Here is a 21,971-nt window from a genome sequence, read left to right on the forward strand (position 1 = left end):
GAAGTCAGGTGCTTAACTGACTGTACCACCCAGGCGCCCCTTAAGTTTATTTATTTTGAGAGAGACAGAGAGAGCACAGAGCCCAGTGCTGGGCTCGAACTCATGAAACTGTGAGGTCATGACTTGAGTTGAAATCAAGAGTCAGACACTTCACCCAACTGAGCCACCCAGGCACCCCCCCCCCCATACTGTTCAAGTCTTAGACAAACTGCTTTACCGTTTCCCACGGCAGGTGCAGACTGACACAGCCACCAGCAGGGCACAAGGGCTGCAGTCTTTGCCACTTGCTTGTCAAGTTACTTTCCTCTTTCTCCCTTCCTCCCTTCCTCCCTCCTTCCATCCCTCCGTCCCTCCCTTCCTCCCTTCCTCCCTTCCTCCCTTCCTCCCTTCCTCCCTTCCTCCCTTCCTTCCTTCCTCCCTCCCTTTCTTTCAAATAACAGCCACTTTAGTGGGTGTGAAATAGTAGCTCATTTTGGTTTTGCTTTGCATCTTCCTCATGACTAGGGATGTTGAGCATCTTTTCACATGCTTTTTAGTTTTGTCTGTCTTCTCTGGAGAAATGTCTGTTCAGATCCTTTGCCCATTTCAAAAGTTCACCTCATGATTTTAGTCCTTCTTCAGCTTTCAAGCACTGACCCTGAGACACAATATTTTATTTTTCATGTTTATACTGTTATTTATATTACCTTTTGAAAAAGTGAATTTTTTATTTTTATTTTATTATTTTTTTTAATGTTTATTTACTTTAGAAAGAGAAAGAGCATGAGCAGGGGAGGGGCAGAGACAGAGAGGGAGACACAGAATCTGAAGCAGGCTCCAGGCTCTGAGCTGTCAGCACAGAGCCTGACACGAGGCTCAAACCCGCAAACCGTGGGATTATGACCTGAGCTGAAGTTGGACGCTTAAATAACTGAGCCATGCTGGGGCCCCGAAAAAGTGATTTTTTAAAAAATTATTTATAATTACCTTTGAAAAAGCGAATTTTCAAAAAAATATGAAAGTAACTCCTATTAGTTCTAGGAAACTTTATAAATACTGAAAACTAGAAAAAAAATGTATAAATGGATATTAAATGGTAAGCACTGTTAACTCCAGCTATAAATTTTTTCAGTAGATTTTCATCTTCAGCTTCTTTTTACTTATTTATTTTACTTTATCAAAATCTAATTGCACGCACGATCTTAGGTCCTTTTCTTCTGTAATTTCTAAATTTTGGAATAATTTTACATTTAGAGGAAAGTTGCAAAGATCTTACAGGGAGTTCCCAAATCCTCCTCCCGCTTTCTCTAATGCTCACATCACGCCTCGTCATGATGTATTTGTCAAAACTGAGAAACCAGCATTGGTATGTGGCTCAGAACTGAGCCCTGGACTTTATTTGGGGCTCAGTCTTTTCCCACTGACGTCCTTTTCCTGGTTCGAGATCCAGTCCAGGGGCCCGACGTGGCACTTCGTTGTCCTGTCCCTTGGTCTCCTCTGGTCCGTGACCATTTCTCAGTCTTTCCTGACCTTGACACTTCTGAGGAGCACATCTCAGGTATGTTGTAGTACAGCCCTTGGTTCGTGTTGGTCTGACCTTTCTGTCGTGATTAGGCTGGAGTGACAGGTAGGCTGCGGCTGCGGGTGTTGGGGAAGAGTATCACAGAGGTGAAGGTCTTGTTCATTCTTTCACATCGAGTAGCGTGTGCTCCCGGTGCGGCTCATCTGCGGCGATGCAATGCTTCATCACCTGGCCAAGGTGGTGTCGGAAGATTTCTCCTTTGTAAAGTCACCCCCAACCCTGTTCTTGGGGACGAAATCTCTTGAGTCCAGCCCACCCTGAAGGAGGGGAGAGTGAAACTGACTTCACCTCGTGTTAAACCGTAAGAACATACATGTTTCATTTCACCTCTTCAGGAACATGATGTCAGTGCCTATATTAGGAATCAACCAATGGAAAGGTGATATTTGGTTTGAAAAGTTGTCTTTTGTGTGTCATTTAAGTTATGTCCAGTTCTTCCTTAGGTTCACGTTTTCACCCAGTTGTCTTCAGAGTGAACCTATGACGTGACGCTTAAAAGAAGCATTTTTTGGGTCTCTGTAGGATTCTTAGCCTTGTGCCATGGCTCCCTAGTCCCCATCGGGTGGACGTGCTCCGCTTTTCTTGAGTCCTCCCTTCTAGTTGCTGCTCACGTTGGGTGGGGGCTCCTTGAGGTCAGAGGTCTGACTGGTTTGGTCTTCCTAGTGTTTGTTGGATGAAAGTTCTACCTTTTATTCCTACACATAACATTGAGCAGATGGAACGTTCTAGCTTTGAAAGAGTTCCTTAAGACATTTCCAGGCCTGGGGACACTGAGTCAAAGGTGTTAGTGCTTTCACCATAACTCTTGGCTAGATTTTTAGAGACCCAGCCCCACTCCATCTTTGAGCCTTTAGAGTTGAGTTGTCTCTTACCTGGGAATTCTGAGGTTGGTGCAAAAGGGGGAAATTTCTGTGGTCAAAATATACCTTGAGGGGTGCCTGGGTGGCTCAGTTGGTTAAGTGACCGACTTCGGCTCAGGTCATGATCGCACAGTTGGTGGGTTTGAACCCTGCATCAGGCTCTGTGCTGACAGCTCGGAGCCCGGAGCCTGCTTCTCATTCTGTGTCTCCCTCTCTCTCTGCCCCTCCCCAGCGCACACACATGCATGCTTGCTCGCTGTTTCTCTCAAAGAGAAATTAACATTAAAAAAAAATTTTTTTTTAAATATACCTTGAGAAGACCCGCTGAGCCTTCTTTGAGGGCCCCTGGAATTGTGTTACCAGGTGTGAGGGTCACAGGCTCTGAGTCCCACAGACAGATAGCAGCCTCAAGGGCTGGTAGCAGATTGTCGCCTGTGGACATTTCTTTCCCTCCTTTGCCTTTTGCCCCTTGGTATATAACGTTGGATTTGCATAGGCTGAATGCTGCGCTTTATTCTTCACGCTGGCAGGGACAGAGGGCAGACTGTGTTCGGTCTTCAGGAGGCAGAAGGGGGCAGGGGTTGCAGGTGGGAGGCAGGTGTGTGGGTCCAGGTCTGTCCGTCAGCAGGCATGCAGATAGCTACCATGCAGTTAACATTGTGGCCCCAGCACATTGGGACCTCCTGGGGGAGCGGGGCGTTAGCCTTTGGTGTGCAGTCTCCCCTACACAGATTCTCCTTCACTGGGTCTGGCCTGGGGCTCAAGAATTTGCATTTCGAACAAACTCCCAGCTGACGTTGGTGCCGCTGGTCTAGGGACCCTACCTGGACAACCAAGCTTCTAGAGCTGCTCTGTCCAGTGTGTCGCCCCCTAGCTACATGTGGCTATTTAAATTAATTAAAATTAAATAAAAGTAAAATTTTAGTTCCTCGGTCATGCTAGCCACATTTCAGATGGTCAGTAGCCACCTGTGGGTAGCGGCTGCTACATTGCACAGCGCAGATCTAGAACGTTTCCATCATCATAGAAAGTTCTGTTGGGTGGTGGTGAGATTTGAATCTCTGCTTGGACACTTACTGGTTGTGTGAGTTTGGGTAAATTACTTAATTTCTCTGTGCCTTGGCTCTCTAATCTGTCTGTAGAAGAGAGAGAATAGTTCCTGGTGTGAGGTTTCAGTGGGTCAGTATGCGAAAAGCATTTAGGCGGTGCCTGACTTAGGTTGGGCACTGACATAGGCTTATTATTGTCCTTCTTGCTCTAAGAAGCCTAGGGTGGTGGAGATGTTGATCCGGCCTCAGGGGGGCAGATAAGTTTCCTGGGGCTGCAAACCCCGGGCAGCATGGTAAGGGCTGCTGGGATGCGGTGCTGTAGGAGCTGGGACCGTGCCAGGCCGACAAGGGAAGATGCCACCATGGTAGAGTGATGTCTTCCAGGGAAGACGGAGGGCCCTTTGTGGCCCATGGCGGGGGTCATGTCTTGTCTTCCCTCTCCGAAGGAATCGCCCTGGTTCCCAACCGGCTGTCACTGGCTGAGCCTGTAGGAAGCAGAGTCTAAAACGTGGGTTTGTGTGTGGGAAGCTTACTGGGCTGGGTGTGGGGGTGGACGGACACCTGTGGGTGTGAAGGGGGTAGAAGGAGATGGGCTGCCATGGTCACAAGCACGGCCTGTAGAGCCGTCTTCCCTTGAGGTCATCAGAGAGCTGCTCACTCTGACTGACTAGTCATTGGATGCTGGATGGGACCCTGGTGAGGCACTCTCTTCATCTCATGACAAGTCCCAGACGGGGAGAGCGGTGAAGTTGGGGCTGCTGGGTTCCTCCCCTCCAGCAGCTGGGGAGTCTCCGTGCTTGTTCTTGCTCAGGGTCAGGCTCTGCAGTGCACAGCCACAGGCCCGGGGATGGGGATGGGAGTGTGGGGAGGGGAGTGGGGTGGCAAAGTCCCGGCACGGGCACCTTTTACCTGGGGGCTCAGCTGTTGTGCGGTAAGGTGGGACTTCCACAGCCGCTGGATTCAGATGCCCCGTTGCTCAGTGTCTCCTTACCCCAGACCCTGTATTTGCTCCATTGGCTCCCAGCCCCCCTGTGTTGGTGCCTGATGTGGGGAGGGTTCTTGGCCCTGTTTCTGCCTCGAGGTTCTGGGTCCCCAAGGGGACTCTGACCTCTTCCTTGGTCCTGGATGAGCGCTGCAGGGACACCAGCTTGACCAGACCCCCTCCCTATCCCGTCTCATGGTGCCAGCCCCTACTGCTCTTCTCTGTTCATCCTGCCCTGGCCGGGTTCTTCCTGGACACCCCCGGGGGCTGGGTCAGGATGGGGGTCTCAGGCAGCCTGCTTGATTCTGTGCCCAGCCAGCCGCTCCTGACATGGGTGCTCTCAGTGTCTCTGGGAAAGCCCTCGGTGCAGGCCCTGGAATAGTGGGGGGTAGGGAAGCATCTTGCAGGTAAAGGAGTCTGATGTTAGGGGGGCTGTTAGACTAGCGGTAAAACGGCTGGCCATGGGGACACTGAGATGGCCAGAGTCCCGTGTAGTCGCCTCCAGGGGCAGCTGCTGAGTAGAACATGCTGCTTCCTTCCGGATGTACCGGCAGAGGCCGAGTTGGCAGCGTTGGGGAAACTGGGCCATTTTCTGCCCACATCCTGGGCAGGCTTCCTTCCTTGGCCGTGCACAGCCCTGTCCAGCCTGACGTCTCCAGAACACAGAGCAGTTTTTGTTGACCACACCAACAGCTCCCCCGGACCACTGTCTCTCACTCTGCCAGACGCTCGGCTCTGTGGCCACAGGGGTCTGGATCTCATGCCCTTGACCCACCACCCTAACCCCATATACCTCCCCACCGTTCATGCCGTTCCCAGAGGGGAAGTAACATGCGGTGGTTACAGGCAGCTGCCCTGGAGTCCACGTCCTCCACGCCACAGCGCCCAGCCTCTCTGAGCCTGTTTCTTCAGCTGGAATATGGAGGTGCTAACAGTGTCCGCCTCGTAAGGTGGCAGGGCATCGAATGAGTGTGTGTGTCCCTGTCCCCTGGAGCGGTGCCTAGCATTGAGTATGCGCTATGTCGGTTTCAGCCGTCACTGCTGTTATTATTGCTAGCACGGTTATTTCTTTTTTACTTTTGAAACGTTTTATTTTTGAGAGACAAAGCACGCGAGGGGAGGGGCAGAGAGAGAGGGGGACAGAAGACCTCAAGTGGGCTTTGCACTATAAGCACAAAGCCTGATGCGGGGCTTGAACTCAGGAACCCTGAGATCATGACCTGAGCCGAAATCAAGAGTTGGCCGCTTGACCGACTGAGTCACCAGGTGCCCCAGTATGGTTATTTCTTTTTTAAAAAACAATTTTTTTTAATGTTTTACTTATTTTTGAGAAAGAGGGAAACAGAGTGTGAGCAGGAAGCAGGAAAGGGGCACAGAGAGAGGGAGACACAGAATCCGAAGCAGGCTCCCGGCTCTGAGCTGTCAGCATAGAGTCTAAAGTGGGGCTCGAACCTGCGAATTACAGGATCATGAACCGAGCTGAAGTCGGATGTTCAGCCGCCTGAGCCACTCAGGTGTCCCCAGTATGGTTATTTCCTTTGCTCGGAATGCAGTCTCCCTTTCTTGGCTCTGAACCTGAACTTGCCACCTGGCCTAGCAAAAAACACGCATGAAGATTTCTGTGATGTGGTCCCGATGACTGTACATTTTGGGATTTGATTCAAACCCAAGCTCTGCCGTCACCCAGCTCTGACCTCGAGCAGTGTGCCCTCCCCCCTCAAACACCACCCCGTGGCCTGTTCTGAACCCTGAGGGTGGGTGATGCTTACTGTGTTGAGGGGTCAAGTGTAGTGAGGGGTTAGGTAACGTTATCGCCTGGCACATCGCAGGTGCTTGAATAAGGTCAGCTCCTTCCCCCTCGCCCTCTGGCCTTCATCGATCTCCCCTTCGTTTGAACCCCTGGGACATTTCCTATCTGCAAAGCTTTCTGGGCACCTGATACCATGTTCTGCTCACCCTGTGAATCTCTTAAGTGACCTGAGTCCACGGCCATCCCTGAAGTGTGGAGACCAGCCTTGCACATCGTGGCATCAGCCCCCTTGAGCCCAAGGTCTCTTGTGTCTGGCCCGTCTTCTCACGGGGCTTCTGAGGGTGGAGTGGATGGGAACAGCCGCTCCCTCTACCGTTGAAGCCCCTCGAGGTGGATAGAGCTGGGGTTTCCCTCTTTTGCAGCATCAGCCTCCGAGAGCTGAAGACCATCTTGCCCCTGGTCAACTTCAAAGTGAACAGTGCCAAGTTCCTCAAAGATAAGTTTGTGGTAAGTTTCGTGGCTTGGCCTGATGATTTTATGAATTTAGGGCTGCTTAGCCTTTGAGCCCCGCTGAATGGTGCCCAGGAGAATCCTTCACCTCCTGATTCCTCCGTCTCAGTTGAGACAGAGGGACCCCCTGGAGGTCGTAGGCCCATGTTTGCAATCCTAGCAGACAACATCCTCCTTGAGGACCACGTTTGCTGAGCTGCTTGACTTGGGATGTTCCCACGGTATAGCCTTCCCTTTCCCTCACCATCACACAGCCTGCTTTCCTTCAAGTAACGTTGAACACGTGAGTTTTTTTGTTTTGTTGTGTTTTGTTTTGAAGCTATCACGGAAGGTTCCTTACGTAGGTTGTCAGGGATGTGGCATTTTGTATGCAAGTCCTCACAACATACTTGGAGTTAGCTCTTCTCTGCCCGTCCCCCCACTTCCCACCCACCCCTGCTCCCCGCCATCACTTAGTTTGTTTATGTTCTTGCATAATGGAGCTTTTGGTAGATCTGTGGCAGGTGGTGACTCTAAGAGTGGGGGTGTAGAGTATGGCAGGGGGGCTTTCTTGAGTGCATAAGAACGGAGGTGATGGGTAGGCACCCTCTGTGGTGCTCTGAGAGGTCCCAACCCTTGTCACGGAGCCCAGTGACTCTCCATTCCGCTGGTCCCAATTGCAGGACTCACACGGCCTTGTCAGTGGCAGCCCCAGGTACAGGCTTCCTTAGCCAAGAATGTGCATTCATTTCTGTACCAGTGAGCTCTTGGAAGAGTTAACCCACCTTATGGCTATCAAGCCATCTTTCGACCTGCCTCAAACATTCCAACTATTCTAAGGAGGCAGAAACAGAGGTGGGAGAAGCATTCACCATTGATGACCACATCATAGGAATCTATATTTTTAAAAAATGCATTTATTTATTTTGAGAGAGAGAGAGAGAGCACGCGCTCCCTGAAGGGGCACAGAGAGAGGGAGACAGAGAATCCCAAGTAGGCTCCCTGTTGTCAGCGTGGAGCCCGACAGGAGGCCTGAGGCCATGAACCATGAGATCATGACCTGAGCCCAAACCAAGAGTCAGACGCTCAGCCGACTGAGCCACCCAGGCAGCCCCCTGGAACCTGGCTCTTTATCAAGCCTTTACTGAGCAGGCGATACGTAGACCTTACTGATTTGGTTTCAGGGAAGTCCTAGGGAGGGTAGTGGTAGTTTTCCCGTTTTACAGGTGAAGAAACTGAGGGTCTGAAAGGTTCAAGTAAATGACCCAAAGCCATTAAGCAGTTCAGGGGACAAGCCTTGACTGGAGTTGAACTCTTAAGTCCAAAGGCCTGGTTAGTTTTCCCTGGCTTTTAGAATGACCTATATGTACGGACCCTGCTCTAGGTCTAGATTTGGAAATGTCTCCTGCCCCCAGAAAGTATTACTGCCCTTGGGATTCTGGCCGAGACTCTTTTATTTTGGGGTTCAAGGCCAGGGCCTTACCTGGTGGGACTCCTGGTGGTTATGTTCTCTAGGCAGATAAATTCGGAAACCTGGGAACAGTTTGACTTCAGAAGACTGTGAGTTTGCTTTCAGCCAGTGCTGTCGAAGGGCGGTCCTGCCTGTTAATAGTGGAGCGGTGTTCTTGTAGGGAACCTCAGAGACCGAGTGGTTACTTTTTCTTTTAATTTACAGGAAATCGGCGCTCACAAAGATGAACTCAGCTTTGAGCAGTTCCACGTTTTCTATAAAAATCTTATGTTTGAGCAGCAAAAGTCGGTAAGACGATTCTTGGGCAAATGATCAATGATGTTTTCGTTTTCCCTGTGTGTCAAAGTCCAGCACGCTCCTAAGAAACCCACGAGAAGTGTTGAGTGTCCCTTCTAGTCAAGGAAGTAGACCGTGGGAGTGGCTGCGACGCACTGTTTGTGTCCGTTAGGTTGGCGTGAGAGAGCTGTGGGGAAATCGGAGCGGGGGGAAATGGCTCTTTCATACCTTCCTGGTGGGAGTGTGACAAGTCTCGTTGGAATTTAATCTGAGCCTATTAAGTTCAGCTAACTCCACTGCACGATCTCATTCTGCAAAGGAAATTTATCAAATTATGAAGGGTGACCATCCCTGGGTAGAGGGATTATGTGTGTGTTCCTTCTTTTTATGCTTTTATTCATTTTTTAATGAGAATAATTTTTTATTCGGATAATATGCCATTTTAAGATAAGATGTGCATACATTTTAACCTGACGGTGGCATTTTGGGGACTCTGTTTTAGACAAATAAGGGCACGGGGACCTAGGAATTGAGTGGTAGGGTGTTTATTGCAGCATTATTTATGCCAGCAAAACAGCTGGGAGCCTTCTGCATGCTTCTCAGGAGAGAAATGGCTGAGTAAACTGTGGTCCATCCATAGCAGACAGCATCATGCAGCTGATTATGAAGCCTGAATCTGTGTGTGTGTTGATCTGGAGGGATGTTCATGGTGTTTTGTGAGCAAAACCAGCAGCAGATTCACGTGAGGAGCCAGGTCTGATAAAAAACAAAAACAAAACCTGCATAGAGTAATCCCTCTCCATATGTCTATGTGTGTTTTTATGTTTAATGTTGATTTCGTGTATGCACTGAAGGGGTTTAGGAGGATGGGCAGGAGAGATCACTGAATTTTTCTTTGCACGCCTCTGTTCTCTCTGACTCATTCCAAGGAGTACATTACTTTTGCAATAAAAAGCGAGTCCCATAGGGGCGTCTGGGGGGTTCAGTTTGTTAAGCATCCAGCTCTTGGTTTCTTCTCAGGTCATGATCTCGAGGTTCGTGGGATCGAGCCCCGCATCAGGCTCTGTGCTGGCAGGGTAGAACTTGCTTGAGATTGTCTCTCTCTGCCCCTCCCCTGCTCTCTCTCTCTTTCTCTCTCAAACATACATTTTAAAAAATCCCATAAAGCGTAGAGCTTAAAAAGAAGGATTGTTCAGTACAGTGCATGGAGCACAGTGCCTGGCAGGCAGCACTCATCCCGCAAACAGGAGGTTGTTGGAAAAGGGCTTTGCAGGTAGCAAGGGTGGGTCCAAAGCAGGGAGAACATAGGACTTGGAGCCAGAGGATCTGGTTTCTCCTATGAGCTGTGTGATCTGGGGCTGGTCACGCATGATTCTAGCCTCAGTCTCTTATCTGTGTAATGGGGGCGGGGATTCCCACAGGGCTCTAGGGAGCATTGAATGAGGGCTGGGGGTGGGGCAGTCAAGAGTGCAGGCATTTTGAAGTGATGAGCTTGAAAATCATGAGAAGACACTTATTAATTGCCTTCTGCATGCAGGCCTGCAGGTGGGCACAGGGTGAGGCTTTCTGATGGGTGACTGCTGGCCATCTGCCTACATTGGGAAAAAATACATTATTTAATAGAGTAAAAAAAAAATCTACTTCCCTGGGGTTGTTTTCATATATTACTTCTTGATTTGCCAAGGAGAGTAGGAAGACTATAAGCTTTGGGGATTGAAAGACCCGGATGTCAGCCCCTAAATTGGCCTTGGCTGACCAGGTGATTTTGAGGAAAGACAACTTTTTGTCTTTCACTCAGCCACCTTTATAAAATAAAGGTATTCAATCAAGCCGTTGCTTATAAAACTTTAAAAATTATGTAACTTTCCTCCTCCTATTTTTTTAAGTTTTTTTATATTGTTATTCTTATTTGAGAGAGCGATAGAGAGCAAGCAGGGGAGGGACAGGAGAGCGAGGGAGACAGCATCCCAAGTAGGCCTCACACTGCTAGCACAGAGCCCGATGTGGGGCTCGAACTCACAACCTGCGAGATCATAACCTGAGCTGAAGTCAAGAGTCAGATGCTCAATGGCCTGAGTCCCCCCAGGCACTCTGTTCCCCTTTTTTATATGAAACCTTAAAAAAAAAAAAAAAAGCTGGGGCACCTGGGTGGCTTAGTGGGTTAAGCGTCTGACTTCGGCTCGGGTCATGATCTCACGGTTTGTGAGTTGAGCCCTGCGTCGGGCTCTGTGCTGACAGCTCAGAGCCTGGAGTCTGCTTCAGATTCTGTGTCTCCCTCTCTCTCTGCCCCTCCCCAACTTGTGCTCGCTTGCTCGCTCTCTCTCTCTCTCTCTCACAAAAATAAATAAACATTACAAAAAATTTTTAAAAAACTGCATACAAGCTAATCAAAACACTTCTTAGGCCAAAATCTGTAACTTTGATTTATAATCAGTTCTTGAGAACAGTGAAAACCTTTGATGACAATGCACAAGTGAAATCCAGAATGACAGTTGCAGACAGCAATTGTCTGCCGTTGACCAGGATTGAAAAGAAGCTTGATTCACTCCAGATAAGTAGGTGCAAACAATTGTTTTTATAGTCAGTTGCCTTGAAATTTCAGGATGCTGTCTCATCAGACAGACGACAGGCAAAGCTTGAGAACAAGGTTTGCACAAAAGCTGTTCAATCTGCCCGCACAGGTGAGCCTGCTGGTGGTCTGTTTCCACTGTGATAAAATTCCACCTGAGACTTAATTCAACCTGCACTGTCGTTAATGTCCCTTTTTAAGGCTAATGTGTGTGTGTTTGAGAGGGAGAAGGAGGAGAAAGAAAGTTGAGTCTGATTTCTGCCGAATCCCTGAATCCTCTGGGGGTGTCTTTGAGTGCCCGGTTTTGGGTGGGGAAACGCCCCATCTGTACCAGAGGCTGGCTTCTGTTGGCCAGAACGCCACCTTCCGCCTGCATTCTGTTGTACTTGGCCTAATGGTTTAAGTGTTTCTTGAAATGAATTGTCTACCTTTAAAACTCAAGAAGTTTCATATTAATATCTAGATTTTTCTGCTGCTTTTATAAAAAATGGACATCTGGCTATCTCTGGGTCCTTCCTGAGTTCCCCACGGGGATGTATGAGTAGAAAGGAAGCGTGCATTCTCTGGTTTGCCCCAGCTCTCACCCACCACCCATTTCTCTCTGCTAATTTACCTTGCCTACCAGACCCCACCCCTTGATCTCCACCACTGGAGGGTGTAACTGGCTTGGAATTTGAATAACAAAACCCCAAGCTTGATAGATAGATAGTGGCCAGCTTGAGAAACCTCACTAACTTCTGTGTAGGTAAATGCCCCTCCCCAACTGTTAGCATATAATTTACTTCCGGGGCTCCTTGCTGGCTGCACAGAGGAGAGAAAAGCAATAGATATATGCTCTTACAGGCTCAGCTGGATTTCCTAGGCTCTTCTGGGGAGAGAGGGCTGTTTAGGGTGATGGACAACCCCCAAGCCTAGACCCAGGAGTGGGTTCGTGCTCAGCAGTACCTGTAGGTTTCCAGCTTGGGGTAACCAGTTCCTCCTTGTGTCTAACCACCTGCTTACATCGCTGCTGTCAAGCCTCAAAGCTTCTAAAATTTGGGTAGCGCAGGAAGAGAAGAAAGTTAATCCCATGTGTTTCCCCGGGTGATGGGCCTCTAACTAGGCTGTACTAACAGTATTATAAAAAAAGATCCTTTGCGAACCTTTCCTAAGTGTGAACTACACGCTGGCTGCTGTGCTAAGTGCTGTACGTGCTCTTCATCCTCTTCCCGACTGTGCGAGACCTACCATTATTAGCCCCATTTTACAGATGAAGAAACTGAAGCTCAGGGAAGCTGCTTGCTGGAGGTTATACGGCTAGGATTTGAACGCTCCTCTGCCCGACTTCAGTGCCCAGCCACTGACACGACTTTTTTAATTTTTAAAATGTTCTCACGAAAGGGAATGTCAAACACGTATAAGCAGAGGCAGTGGTACGCGAACCCTCCGTGGACCATCACAGCTTTAGCGATGATCAGCTCGTGGCCATCGGGTTTCATCTTGCCCTTGCCCGCTTCCCTCTGCTCAGATGATGTTGAAGCAAACCCCGCGTCGTGTTGTTTCTTCCTTAAATGCTTTAATACCCAGCTTTGTAACTGCTGCCTTGCTGCCTCCCCACCACACAAGCCAAGTCCCCCTTGGTCAGTGATGGCGGGGCATCAGGCATCGTCAGCGAGGACGGCTGGCTGGCTTCCTTTCTGCTGTTGGTCCGGGACTTGAGTTTCACCTCGGTGGGGTGTGGCGTTCAGGTTGCTGTTTATCTGTCTGTTTTTACGCCCTGCCCTTTCAGACGATCCATCCTCGGGACCCTCCAGTAGATTCCTTCGGAAATGTGCTACGGTTCCTCGTTAGCCAGATAGCAATATCACGTATGATGCAGTTCCTGGGGCTCAGGCATTCTGGCACGCGTTGGCTGGATTCTCTGCTCTGGGGTCTCACAGGATTTTAGCCAGGGGCTGTGGTCTCATCTGAGACTCAAGTGGGAAAAGATCTGCTTCCAAGCCCATGAAGTTGTGGAACCTTTAGCTCCTTACAGGTGTAGGATTGAGGGTTCAGTTCCTTGTTGTCCAGAAGCCACCCACAGCTCCCTGATGGATGGGGCTCGCCTACATGGCTGCTGGCTTCCCCAAAGCTGGCAAGACAGTTGCTGAGTCGTATATGGCATCATCATGTAGTCATAGACGTGTCATCGCGTGCATCCCATGCCTTTTGCAAGTGGCAGGGATAATGCAGGGCTGTGAACACCGGGAGGAGGACATCCTAAGGCCATCTTCAAAGCCTGTCCACCAAGGGTTCCCATAAACCCAAGATTTGAAGTTGCTCTCCAGTGGCTCACAAGTAGTAATCACAGAAACTGTGTCCCGTGCCAGTCAGAGAACAAGTACCCTCCCACCTGTGCAGGGTACCAGAAAACAAGCACTCACTGCCTCCTCCTGCCCATTACCATCCCCATGGGGTCTGAATGCAGGCATCCTCTCTTGCTTGTTTGCCTGTTCTAGAAAACAGCTGTAACTTTTTTTAAGGTGGCAGTAATCTTCCCTTAGGGGAAGATTCCCTACTAACACTTCCCTGAGTGTTGCTTGTAGCTGAGAGCAGCCTTAAGTGTCCACACCCTCAGTCTTGTCTGTTGTTTGGGGGTGACAGCACCCATCCTCCAGGCTCGGTGAGAGGGTTAAAAGGGCTCAGAGATAGCGGTCACCCCACAGAGTGTCCTGCACACAGCTGGCCCTCAGAACAGCCTTTCATGAGGCAGAATTCCCCATGGGGGAAGGAAGCGCTGACCTTTGATGCTCCTGCTCTCTGTCCTGCTTCAGAAAGACCATCTCGGTCAGAATCGGTGGCTTTCCCAGAGTGTCCTCTGACCACTCACCGTATTGAAGCAGATGACCGGGCAGCACTTGATAGGAAATTCATTTCTGATGTTTGCATAAATGGTATTATAAGCAAAGTAATGTTTTGTCTATTACTTAAAAGTAAGAAGCACGTACAAAGAAAAAGATAATTGAAACGCCTGCAAAACTTCTACGATTATACCTGGGATTATACTTTTGGTAGAAAGATTAATGTTTATTCTTCTGAGTTTTACATGGGTGTGAGCCTATGACAAGTGAGTCACATTCTGTGACGGTATGCTGGCTGAGGCTTCCAGGGACAGGGAATGTGGCACATTATTCGAATTGGCAGCGAGGAGGGAGAGGGACCCACCGTGCACACGTCGGCAGTGACCCTCTGGTTAGCCTTCTCTGTCACTGCCACTTTCCCCTTGGCCTCCTGGAACCAAATGGCTCAAATGACTGGCCGAGCACAGAATGTGTATGTAGGCTGAGTTACAGCCTGGAGGGTGCCCCTGCCATATGGGGAGACTCAACTCCTTGACCTCGATCCCTCTGGGCTCTTGCTTCTGTGGTCCCCATCCTTGGGCACGGCCCCTTCCCTTGTCTAGCTGTAACTGCCTCTTCTCCTGGGACTCAAAAGTCAGAGGTGACTTTTTTCGTAGCCTTTAAATTTTTCCTAGAGAAAATTAATTGACCCATTATTTTCAGCATTCATTCAACAAATGTTTGAGCCAAGAGGGCCCAGTGGTTAACAAAACAGACATCTCTCTTGACCTCATTGATCCTTTGCTGGGGTGAGAGGGGTCAGGACATCACCCAGAGTCACACGGGGCCCCCGACATCCTGGTTTAGTAGAATGTGACCACATAACCCTACACGGTAATGGTAACATAACCTAATTGCTGTCTCTCCACTCTGTGTGCCTTGTAGCAGCTAGAATATTCTTCTCTCATTGCTAGGATGTCATTATTCACTTTGTGTGCATTTGCACGTACTGTGAAGGCCACTGGAGATGAACCAAGGTGGACGGGGGCTGAAATTCGGGCCCCTTGACATTCTGGGTGTCATCTGAAAACAGCTGCTCATCCTCCCGGAGCCTGTTTTTTGTTGCCAAAGTGGGCTTCGCTTTACCATCTTCTGGGTGGGATGGGTGCCGGGGGTAACTGAGGTCGTGGCTGCCTCGTGTCAGCTCCTGACAAGCCATTAGTTTGTCAGGGCTGCCGCAGCAGACCCCAGCTAAGTGGCCAAAGAGAACAGACCTCTGTTCTCTCCCAGTAAGGCTGCTGACACCACTCAGCTCCCACTGAAGTCTCAGGGGGAGAATCTCCTTGCCTCTCTCCCCACTTCTGGTGTTAGCTGGCCGTCCTGGGCGCTCCTGGCCTTGGAGACGCATCGCTCCAGTCTCTGCCTCCGTCATCGCGTGGCTGCCTTGCCCTGGTCTGTACCGGCCTCCAGGTGTCCCTCTTTATAAGGACTCCAGTCATTGGACTAGGGCCCACCGTAATCCAGCAGGACCTCGCCTTAACTCGATCACATCTGCAAAGACCCTATTTCCAAATAAGGTCCCATTCACAGGTGTGGGGGGCTTAGGGCTTGCACAGATCTCTCAGGGGACGCTTGTAACACATGCTATACCGTCTTCCATCGATAGAATGCCCTCCTTGACGCATGTCCTCTGCTGCCTCATTTCTCTGCCCCGTAGAGTGACCTCTTGCAGGAGCACCCTCGACCTTGCTGTCCCCCTTGCCTCCCTCCCTGCCCCAGCCACGTTCCATGCTTCTCACCCCACGGCAGTCGATGTTTTCCTAAGACCAGTGACCTCCACATCAACAGAGCCACTGGTCGGTCCTGTGGCCTTCATCTCTTGCCCGCTCCATGGCGTAGATCACTGGTGACTCTCTCCTGGATATCGTCACTTGGCTTTGAGACACTGTGCTGTCTTCATTCTCCTCTTACCTCACTGTCTCTGCACTCACACGTTCTTGGCTGGGTCTTTGATTTCTTCATGTCCAAAGGTTGGTGTGCCCCAGGCAGGGCCAGTGTCTCACCGGACTTGCCCGTCTCACTGCCAGCTTGCTTTGCATCTCCTGCTGGAATGTTCGGGAGAGGCCTGGTGACACTCCTCCCCTCCCCCCAGTCTTCACTGCAGCGAATGCGTGACTGGCCACGCTGCTGGATGCCCCCGCCCAGGAATCTTTGCGCCTTCTGTCTTCGGTTCCCCGTCACCCCTACCCCCAGGCCTACGCTGTTGCCTTGCGTCTGTGAATTGTTTCTGCTACCCAAGAGGTGAGCCTCAGGCTGGTGCTATTTGCCTTTTTGCCTCCGGTCTACCCCCTGTCCCGCTCTGTGCCCTGTGGGGGGCTCATTCCCACACACTCATTCCCAGGTGCTCTGCCACCAGGTTCAGCAAATGGGCGGAGACGGATGGGGGTACAGGCGTGCAAGAGGGGAAGCTGGGGTGTTTCCCCGTGTTTTCTGGCTCTGGAGGCCTCTCTGAAGTCGGGGCACCCCCTCCTTTGGCCCCACTGCCCGCCTGGCTGAAATGGGGTGGAGCTTTTTGTGTGTTTCCTTGAAAAGAAGTAAAGGAAAAGACTGGCTTTAAGGATCTCATAGCATAGATAATTGAGGATAAGTCTAGACCCGGCTTTCTCCAGGTGGAAGGAAACCAGTCTCGGGATTTGGGTTTAGAAGGGATCTGGCCTGAAGCGCCGTGTCGATCTACTGATCTAAGTGCCAAACATCCAAATAACAGCACGCACTGCCCCAAATCCCTTTTTTTTTTTTTAATTTAAGAAATAGCTATGCTGTCAGTTACACGTAAATAGAAGGGAGACTTGTGAGCTCTTCTGAAAGCGGCTCTTAACCTTTTTGGGTGACCCATTTCTTGGAGATGCTGATTAAAGCTGTAGATCATCTTTCCAGAAATAAAAACACATACGTGCACAGACTAACGCAGACCTCCTGATGCTTCCCAGGGGCCTGTCCATACCTTCTCAAGAACATTGATTTTCCTTGTAGCATCCTGGACTCCAGGCAGTTTGGCTAAAGGACTGGGGAGTCTAGACTGGGAGTTGTAGTTCTATCTTTAGCGTTTGTAACGTGCCAGTGGCTACGTGTCCGTTTGTGCCCTGAATTTCTCAAATGCTTATCCAGTCATAGCCTGATTAAAAATTATTAAGGTAATGCTACCTAACCGGAAGCAGACACGGTATGGGGGGGGGGGGTGTGGCCATGAAGGGCAGGATCGAAGCTGCCCAATATTTCTTTCCTTCTCTCGAATCTGAAGATGAAAAATTAGCTCGCTGCAATATTACCGATGGGAAATGCAGCAGTGAGGGTGTAGAAAAGGTTATGCATTCTCTGGTGGGGGCGCTGGTCGGGACAGTTGTTGGGAGAAGAGTTTGGTGAATCTGTCAAAGTTAACAGGCACACACCGGACCCAGGTGCTTCCCTGTCTACCCAATGGAAATATTTTGTGCGGCCGGGCAAAAATACACAGATATGCGGACACTCTTTGTAACGCTGGGTCTAATAGCAGAACATCAGTGATGTACGTATTATGGAATACTTTGTGGGTTTTCATAGTAATGACGCAGGATGATTGAGGAGCAGAATAATAAATAAAGCCTAAAACACAGCTAAAAGCTTGGAGACATGGATGTAATATGATAGGATAAGGTATAATTAAAATGAATATCCACTAAACAGATTCTAGAAGGCAACCTACCAAATTACTAAGATTGATTGCTTCTCAGGAATTAGACTAAGAAGGGGGCGAAGAAGACTTCTACTAAGTTTCTGTCATATTCAAATATTACAAGTCATGCCAGTTATAATTGTTTAATTAAAAAACCCTGTCCATTTGCATGAAGTGGCTTGACTTGTCTCATGTTCTTATTTTTTGTGTGTTTCCCTTCTATTTTCTCTTTCAGATTCTTGATGAATTCAAAAAAGATTCTTCTGTGTTCATCTTGGGGTGAGGCACCTCTTCTGGGTTATTGTTGTTCAGGGCGGCTGTGTTGGGCTTGGGTGCCCGTGTGGGTCCTCCCAGCTGGCTCCAAGGGTGGGGGCACCTCTGTGGGCACGCGCTGATCTCCACAGGGGCAAAGTCTCTGATTGGGAAATTGGCTGTCCTGAGCCCGTGGCATGGATAAACGTGAACAACAGCAGGGTTTGTGGAGTGGTGGGAGGGTGGGCCAGCAGGTTCCGCAGAGAAGCCTGTATGCTTTAGGACCTGCTCTCCCAGAATGGAGTTTTGGAAATGCCTGGTTAAGCAGATTTAAGTGAATTAAAACGAGTTGAAGCATATGAAGTGCTTCCTGTGGTGTGTGGGATGGCCAAGGGCTCATAAATAGTGATACTGGATATTATTAAAATGTAAGTGCTGCAGGACTTGTCAGGACCTTTACTATTCTTCCTCATTCCCCAAGTGGGGATTTATGAAATGTTCTGTGATTATGAAATGTTGGCCACGGAGTTAACAGCACCTAAAATGATTTGTGGCACGCTGATCTAGGCCTACCTTTCAGAACCAGTCCTCATTGACGAGGACACTCTGGCAACTGACCCCTGTTCCTTTCTAAACCAGAAACCTCAAGACTGCACAGTATCTATGAAACATCTGGTTTTTATTTATTTATTTTTTGGGGTTTTTTTTGTTTTGTTTTGTTTGTTTTTTGGGGGAAACAAGAGTCAAGTTCATTTGTTCATTTCTTGCATTTGAAGCATTCCTCGATGACATCCTTGGCCTGAGGCTCTTTGCCATGGTCCTTAACCACCACACAACTGCAACCAACCACTTTCCGGGGTTTTCCCTCTCTGTCAGTTTTACAGAGGCCGACCCATTCCCCTCGTTTCTTGTTGTCATCAACCTTAATTAGGTTGATCTGGTGCTCAGCACAAAGGGCCTCCACCAACTTGACATACATGGGCTCATCACAGTTGGATGCCAGCACACAAAGATGGGCTTGGCGCTTGTCTAGGGCTTTGGCAGCTTCGCGAATTCCACGTGCTAGGCCATCGGGGACGAGGGCGGTCTTCGGCACCTCTTGTCAAGCAGTGTTAACGTCCGTTACACCCCGGCAGCAATGCCTTCCTCGGCCATGGCGGTGGGTTACGGATGGAGCCGAATCTTGACCGCACCCGAGCCTCCGCCTCCGCGAGACTCAGCGGCGGCAGGGAAAAGGCAACATCTGGGTTTTTGTTTGTTTTCTTTTTTCTTTTTTTTTTCTTTTTTATTATATGAAATATATTGTCAAGTTAGTTTCCATACAACACCCAGTGGCCATCCCAAAAGATGCCCTCTTCAGTACCCAACACCTCCCCTCCCCTCCCTCCCACCCCCCATCAACCTGGTTTTTAAAAAAATGTTTAATTTTTTATTTGGAGAGAGCGCATGTGCATGAGTGGGGGAGGGGCAGAGAGAGAGGGAGGGAGGGAGGGAGAGAATCCCCAGCACATTCCACACTCAGCACAGAGCCCAACTCGTGGCTCAGTCTCAGGACCGTGAGATCATGACCTGAGCCGAAATCAAGACAGGTATTTAACTGACTGAGCCACCCAGGCACCCCAAAACAAATCTGATTTTCATGTAGTATTTTAAGGAAAAAATGAGGGTTAGACCATGAGGGTCGTTAGCAAAGAAGATTGGAAGTACATTTGCAATTAGAGAATGACGATAGACTTTGGGATTCTAAGTGAGTTCAGTAAAGGCAACAGTTGAAAGTGTGTTTTATCGCCTGTGCTTTAAAAGACACCCCCGCTTCCCTCCCCCCCACATAGACACCTTGCAGATTCTAGGGGTAAAGTATAGATTTCCCCTTAAAGCTCTGTTCTACAGAATGCACTTTCCACAGAAGCCAGGGTTGCTCTGCCAGTCCAGTGAGGTCCCACTTTTTCAGTGGCCCCGAACATCCTCTCCATGAGGCCATCTGTCAGCAGGCTGCCGGCTGAGGTGGGGTCTCCCTGTATGCAGGGCGAAAGGTTCTCTCCTCTCAAACGGAAAATTCTCCCAACAGTAGGCCTTCATCTGCTCCAAAGCCTGTGTCTTGTGTCTTCAGGCTGATTCCCCCCACCCTCCCAGAACCTGGGGGGCTTCAGCTGACCCCCACTGCTGCTTCGGAGCCCTGAGTGGCTCAGCAAACTGGATTGTGGCTTCCGAGGAGACCCTTTGATGGGGCCCTGTTCGCTTCTCCAGCATAAGCTCCCCCCCAAATGCTGTCCACATCCAGCCCGACCCAAGCATTTGCTGTGCGGTTCAGGTCTGCCCCCCCTCCCCCACTGCTCTCTCCCTCCACCTCCTGCCCCTTGCCCCCCTTCTCTTTTTCCTTAGGACTTGGGATATATGGTTCCCTTTGTCTGAGACCCTTTGCACGTCCTGGCGAGCCCCTCCTCCTTCTCTGGGACTCCGTTAGCTGTTGGGTCCTCCAGGTCTGGATTTGGGCCTCTCCCTGTGCACTGGCCCCTCGTTTCCCCGTTGGCCAGCCTGCCACCCAGCTCCCTGGAGGGACTCACAGGGTGCCTGGTGGCAGGCTGCCCGGTGCGCAGCCTCTGTCGATCGTGTCCTCTCTAAACACCCTCCCTTTCCCCGAGGGCAGCAACACCGACCGGCCGGATGCCTCCGCTGTTTACCTGCACGACTTCCAGCGGTTTCTCCTACACGAACAGCAGGTGAGGGCAGGCCAGGGCTGGGGGAGCTGGAGGAGCTGCCTGGGCCGGGTTCTCATCTTCTCACCACCCTGCACCAGTGACACACTGGTGCTCCCGTCCGATGCCGCTCTGGTGTCTTAGACTCTGGAAGGAGAACCGCCTCATGTTGGCCCCTTTCCAAGGCACAAATCCAGAAGGGGAGAGTGAGAGTAGTCCGAGGCAGGTGGGTGCCCCGTCTGTTCCCCCCTAGCGGGCTTCCGCTCCCTCTCCTGGCTCATCACACGTGGCCTTTTCCTGGAAGCCTTCCCTGAGCGATGGGAAGATGTGACCGGGCGGATGAGCCTGCCGGGTCCTCTGGGGGATAAAACAGCACAGCCGTCCTTAAACAAATGACACATGGGGAAGCGCTGGTGGCAGAGTGAAGGGCTTTTGTGTCGGGCAGTAGTTTTCCACCAGAGTCATTGCACCAAACGGGGGGTTGCGGGCGTGTCTGGAGAGGTTTTTGGTTGCCACAAGTGGGAAGGCTCCTGGTACCTCGTGGGTAGAAGCCAGAGATACTGCCTGACATCCTGAAATGCACAGGTCACCCAACCCCAAATGTCAGTAGTGCTGTGGTTGGAAAAACAGTTCGACAGAGAGAAACGTGAGATCCTCTTACTAGCTGTGTGACCTTGGGCAGGTGGTTTGACCTTTCTGTTCCCCAGTTTCCTCTCTAAGTGGGGATGGGAGCCCTACTTTCCAGAATCGTGGGGTCAGAGAAGATTGCAGTGATCTTTGTATGTACGTATACATGTATTTTTGTGCAGATACTTAAAATTTTTTACATCTGTCCCTGGAGTTGTCTTTGCTTCCTCCTTAATTTTTTGGCTTTGGTATTTTAATCGACTTTATTTCTTAGAGCCGTTTCAGGTCCGTAGCATTCCAGTTCACTGGCTTCTCAAGAAACTTTTTATTCCAAAACATCTCAGACATGTGCAAGAGTAGACAGGCATCACGAGCCACCGCGTATCCATCACTCAGATTAAGAAGTTACGGACGTTTCCCCGATTTTATTTCTCCTGCCCTCCACCTCCACACCCACGTGCCCCCCCTCCCCTTCTTCTCCATTTCTTTAGTGGAATAATCTAAAGCAAACCCCAGGCTACGTACTATTTCCTTTGTAAATGCTTCAGTGCGTCTCTCTTACAGATACGGACTTTTTTTTTCCCCACAAAACATGACCACAGCAATCCTATTCCACAATCCACACTGAACTCGTTAGTGTCACCCAGCGTATCTCCCATGTTCAGATTTCACTGATTGTAGAGCAAGTAATGAGCAGAGACACACAACCGGGGGCAACGCCAGCCGCACGGAAGCCCAGGCAAAGGGGGCAGCTGTGGTGGTGCCTGATAAAGGGTGACACCCTTCCCCCGTGCGTGCAGGTTCAAGGAGAGCACCTGAGCCTGCAGCTGTGCGGTGGGGTGCAGCGAAGGGGCACGTGCAGTCTCTGGGCACCTTGCA

At 50.1% G+C, this 21,971-nt stretch overlaps 1 protein-coding gene and 1 pseudogene across 6 annotated transcripts in view; one reads left to right on the plus strand and one right to left on the minus strand.

Annotated features, from left to right (window-relative positions):
- The window catches only part of PLCG2 (phospholipase C gamma 2), a 187,636-nt gene that overhangs the window by 101,118 nt on the left and 64,547 nt on the right, over positions 1-21,971 (plus strand). For all 6 annotated transcript variants that reach the window (XM_045046652.1, XM_023245864.2, XM_019820120.3 and 3 more), the window contains 4 exons: positions 6,625-6,709; positions 8,367-8,450; positions 17,753-17,796; positions 20,417-20,489. In XM_045046652.1, coding sequence (XP_044902587.1) covers positions 6,625-6,709; positions 8,367-8,450; positions 17,753-17,796; positions 20,417-20,489 — 286 coding nt within the window. The remainder of the gene's footprint in view (positions 1-6,624; positions 6,710-8,366; positions 8,451-17,752; positions 17,797-20,416; positions 20,490-21,971) is intronic.
- Positions 18,500-18,924, minus strand: LOC101080930 (annotated as a pseudogene).

Source organism: Felis catus, chromosome E2 (assembly GCF_018350175.1).
Source record: "Felis catus isolate Fca126 chromosome E2, F.catus_Fca126_mat1.0, whole genome shotgun sequence".
Lineage (NCBI taxonomy): Eukaryota > Metazoa > Chordata > Mammalia > Carnivora > Felidae > Felis > Felis catus.